General features: G+C 38.0%; 1 protein-coding gene across 1 annotated transcript; it reads left to right on the top strand.

Moving 5' to 3' along the window:
• Nucleotides 1-638: 638 nt before the first annotated feature.
• On the top strand, nt 639-2960 carry LOC133825674 (uncharacterized). Its single transcript, XM_062258586.1, has 5 exons — nt 639-927; nt 1042-1271; nt 1361-1785; nt 2153-2318; nt 2421-2960. The coding sequence occupies exons 1-5, from the start codon at nt 639-641 to the stop codon at nt 2958-2960; spliced, it is 1650 nt and encodes a 549-aa protein (XP_062114570.1).
• The last annotated feature ends 1867 nt before the right edge of the window (nt 2961-4827 follow it).

Below are 4827 nucleotides of genomic sequence, written 5' to 3'. Positions count from 1 at the left end.
CGAGGCTAGGCGAGGCCGTCTGCCGAGGACCGTGGCGCGCGAGGCTGCTGTTAAGTGTCGTGGCGCGTGAGGCGCTGGGGCTCGCAAGGCTGTTGCTGAGTGCCGTGGCGCGCAAGGCGCTGGGGCTCGCGAGGCTGCCTGCTGAGTGCCGTGGCGCGCGAGGCGTTGGGGCTCGCGAGGCTATTGCTGAGTGCTGTGGCGCGCGAGGTGCTGGGGCTCACGAGGCTGCCTGCTGAGTGTCGTGGCGCGCAAGGCGGTGGGCGAGGTGCACACGCGAGGCGGTCCACGCGGGGCGCTGGGCGTGCCGAGAGGTGGCGCGAGGCTGGGGCCTCGCGAGACACCATGCGCCATGAGGTGATGCGAGGCCGTTGCAAGAGGACGATGGCCCAAGCATCCCGCGGCTCATACGTGTATTTAGGCCTTTATGGGACCTTAGCACGCGCCTTGGATCTTTTATAGGCATGGAATATTGAGCATCCACACACATGTGTCCTTGTAACTCTCAATAATATGTTACAAGATGTGACAAATCACATTGTCAAATTATTTAATCTAACATTATAATATATGAATGCTATTATAGGTTTTGAAAGAATGGGAGGTTTGATAATGGCAAAAAGTTGGCTTTGAGATTGGACATGTCAAAGGCATATGATATAGTAGAATGGAAGTTTGTTGAAGTAATGATGTGCTATCTTGGGTATGAAGAGGATTGGATTTGCAAAATTATGAATTGTGTTTGCAGAATCTCCTTTTCCATCTTATTGAATGGTGAGGTTCGTGGTTCGGTTACTTCTCAACAGGGTTTAAGACAAGGAGACCCTCTCTCTCCTTATCTTTTCCTTCTTTGTTTTGAGGGGTTGTCTTGTCTTATTCATGAAGCTGAGCGTCAAGGAAAGATAACTGGTGTTCATTTTGGCAAAATTGGTTTACGAATTTCTCATTTATTTTTTGTCGATGACAGCTTTATTTTTCTAAAATGTTGTCAAAATGAAGGAGAGTCAATAAAAGTTATTCTTGATGTTTATCCTTATGTTTCAGGTCAAAAAATTAACTTGGAGAAGTCTGAAGTTTGTGTGGGAAAGAGCATTTTTCAAGAGGAAGCTAGGAACTTGGCTATTTTTCTTGGAGTTACTCTTGCTGATTGTCACCCTAAATATTTAGGCATGTCGACCTTTGTGGGAAAAAGAAAGAAGGAAGTGTTCTCTATGATTAAGCAAAAAATTTGGAATAACCTTAGGGGTGGAAAGCCAATCTCTTCTCTCAAGCGGGTAGAGAAATCCTTGTCAAGGATGTTATCCAAGCTATTCCTTGTTACATTATGAGTTGTTTTCATATTCCTAAGTGCTTAATTAAATAGATTCACGCCATGGCTGCTCAGCTTTGGTGGGGTTACTCTCTCCATAAGAAGAAGATTCATTGGGGAAGTTGGGAAAAATTGTGTAAGGAAAATGAAAAAGGGGGCTTGGGGTTTCGAAGTTTGGAAGATTTTAATCGTGCTTTTCTTGCTAAACAAGGGTGGAATTTACTTTCTAAGCCTTCCTCCCTTCTTGCCTACATCCTAAAAGAGTGCTACTTTGTGAATCGAGATTTTTTAAATGCCAAAAACAATTCCTACAGTTCAGTCATTTGGAGGAGTATTTTATGGGGTTGTGAAGTGCTTAAAAAGGGATTTGTTGGCGTATTCAAAATGGGGCTTCGGTTAGAATCAATGAGGATTGTTGGTTGCCCCACCCGAAGACTTTTAATTTGTGAATCAAAGCTCTTGTTCCTCCAAACACGATGGTGAGCTCTTTGTTAGAAGACAATGGGGACTGGAATGTCAACTTGATTACTCAAGGTTTTCACAAGGAAGATGTTCCTTGGATCTTAGGAATTGGTCCTGGTGGTCCAAGGAAGTAAGATGATCTGTGTTGGAACTTCACAAAAGATGGGAGATATACAATTAAAAGCGCGTATAAAGTGGCCAGAATTTTGACTGTTGAAGCTGAAAGTTCAAATGATGATCACTTAGTGAGCTGTGGAGAAACCTTTGGCATCTGGATTCGCCTCCAAAAGTCAAAAATTTCTTGTTGAGAGTGTGTCACAATTGGCTTCTTGTCTAGACTACTCTAATGAAGAAAGGTGTTGATATATCCCATAATTGTTTCAGGTGTCATTGTAAATCTGAAACTATTATTCATGCTCTTTGGGAATGTCAGAGTGTTAAGAAAATCTGGGATTCAGTTAACTTGTTACAGCTCTTCCCTCATAACAGCTTAGATCATTTTGATTTTGCTTTGAGTGTTTGGTCTCACTGCTCTAAGCATGTGTTTCTGGTTTTCTGCATCTTATCCTGGGCAGTTTGGACTAGAAGAAATAAACTTACTCACAAACTTGTGGTGCCCAATGAGTTGGACTTTGTTAATTGGTCTTTGTAGCTTCTTACTGATTTTAAGAGAGAGGGAAACAGTCGGAGCAAGAGGGAGAATTTTAAGTGGCAAGCTCCTCCTCTTGGGACAATCCGAATAGACTGTGATGCTTCTCTTGGAAGAGATTCCATGGGATGTGGTATAGGAGTTGTTGCTCGGGATCATGGAGGCAAAGTTATTGCTTCTCAATCGGTGTATAAACCTGGGATTTCCTCTGTAGAGTTGGCAAAGAGTTTAGCTATTCAGCTGGGATTTCAGTTGGCTTGGAAACTGAGATTGCATTCGTTCCAGCTTTTCTCTGATTGTGCAGCAGTGAAAAAAGCTTTGAACTGTACAGATACAACTACTACTAATTGGTCTTCAGTAATAAATACCATTAAGGAGTCCCCTATGTTTACTTTGTGCAGTTTAGTGGTTCATTCTTTTAAGGAAGCTAATAGGGTAGCTCACATTATTTCTAAACTTGCTTGTACTAAAATTGTTTCTGATTTGTGGGTGGGCTCTGTCCCTGATTGTGCATCTGCTTTGATTCAAGCAGAGTTGCCTTAGTTGTTGCTTGTTTCTTTGGTGGAATAAAAGTTTCTTTTAAAAAAAAAAAGCACCCAAAATCATCAAACCAATTCTTTATTTTCATTTTTCACTCCATAAGATAAAAATCCGATAAACACAATAAATAAAATTACATCAAATTTGTTGAGTAATAAAATACTTTAATTGATAGTATTATAGAACAAAAAATTTACAACTAATTAGTATGTGAAAAAAAAAAACCCTCTTAAACAAACTTTGAAAAATGGATGAAAAATTAAGAACAACTCTCCATTAGAGTATCAATAATTTGTCTTGTAGTATTGGCATCTATTGGCAGAGTAGACCCGTTATCATAGCATAGCCATTCAAATGAAACACATCACACAAGTTGAATGAGACAATATTATATGTAAATGTATATATAGTCAAACATATACATAAATATATATATATAAAGGGTCTCCCAACTTGGAGCATATAATAGGCAGGCACATAGCAACGCCCACCACTATCTTGAATAATATAGCTGGCCGGCGCACTCCCACGAGATTTTATATCTATATAGCTATAATTTGGTAATGGTACTACTACTACACAACACAACACAACTACTAGTGTAGTTGGGTCAATATGGTTGGTTCACTTGCATATTGGTTTTACTTTGAATCTTTTATTTGGAAGATATTACATCACTTCATACACCTTTATGTCACTCTTATATTCAATTTCTATTACGCCTTATTATTGGGTATCGTGTGTCCTAGACGTCCCCCCCACTATTAACATCATCATATTCTTCTTTATCCACCCATTTCAATAATCCAAACCAAAAATATGATGAAACATGATTGTGTAAATTTCAAGTTGATAAACCACTCATGGTTAGGTTTTGAAAATATGACTTTATCTATTTTGTTTATTTCTATGTAGATACAAAAAATAAGGAGAAGTTTACCAAATTAGCCCTTTGGAAATGACATAGATGTAGAGAAGCAAAGATTAGATTCTCCTCCCTCTTTTGGGTCAAAAAGGAGATAAAGAAGATTCACTATACCCTTTTGCCCAGTGTCATCTTCACAACTGAACCTGAAAACTAACTTGTGGTTGAAGAAAGTAGATAAACATAAAGTTTAGTCCTTTGAGATAAGTTTAAATCAAGCAGAGTCACATGCTTGGTTCTAGATCCAATGAATTTCAACTATGGGATGCGTTTTGAAAAAATGAACCAAAAAGCAAAATTTCCCTCAAATGAGGATCACATATGACAAAACCCTACTCGTTTATAAAGTCAATATCTTTCATAATGTATACCTAACAAATTCTTTTTCTTTGAAAATGTAGTGATTTATGAATGATGAGCATAACTAATAAGGTCATTACCCTATATTCTCCGGACCTAGGTGCAACAATATTCATGAATAAAACTCATAAAAGTCTTCTTGAAAAGGACTAACATTAAAGAAAATTGATTAAGGAAATTATGGAAGCCAGTGAACAAAACTCAGCCAGCTCCCTTGACTAAAATGGTGAAAATAAAAAAAACAAGAAAACTATAACTATTTTTTTAGAAACGTGAAGTTATACTGGTTAATTTATTTTCATTATTTCTTTTATGGGTTTTTTTTTTAATAGAATTAATATATCAAGATATTTTTCAGAGATGAGAAATTCAGCTTTATAGTCCACCCTCGTGATTGAGCTCTACTCTGTTCTTTTCCTTGGAACTTTATATTCAAAATTTAATTTGAACTTTCAACATATAACAGATTAATTTATGTTAAAACATAATATAGACATATCTATCATATCAACCTATAAAGTTCCATCAAATTTTAGTGACAACAAACCATAAAAGTTAGAGAGAGAGAGAGAGAGAAGTATGATA

Source organism: Humulus lupulus, chromosome 3 (genome assembly GCF_963169125.1).
Source record: "Humulus lupulus chromosome 3, drHumLupu1.1, whole genome shotgun sequence".
Lineage (NCBI taxonomy): Eukaryota > Viridiplantae > Streptophyta > Magnoliopsida > Rosales > Cannabaceae > Humulus > Humulus lupulus.
This window is presented reverse-complemented; position numbering and strand designations above follow the sequence as displayed.

Excerpts from the sequence above, each read along its gene's own strand:
- LOC133825674 (XM_062258586.1), top strand. The coding sequence starts at position 639 with ATGTCAAAGGCATATGATATAGTAGAATGGAAGTTTGTTGAAGTAATG. Across the intron at positions 1,786-2,152 it reads TTGTTCCTCCAAACACGATG|GTGTCATTGTAAATCTGAAA; the intron begins GTGAGCTCTTTG and ends TAATTGTTTCAG. Across the intron at positions 2,319-2,420 it reads GCTCTAAGCATGTGTTTCTG|CTTCTTACTGATTTTAAGAG; the intron begins GTTTTCTGCATC and ends TGGTCTTTGTAG.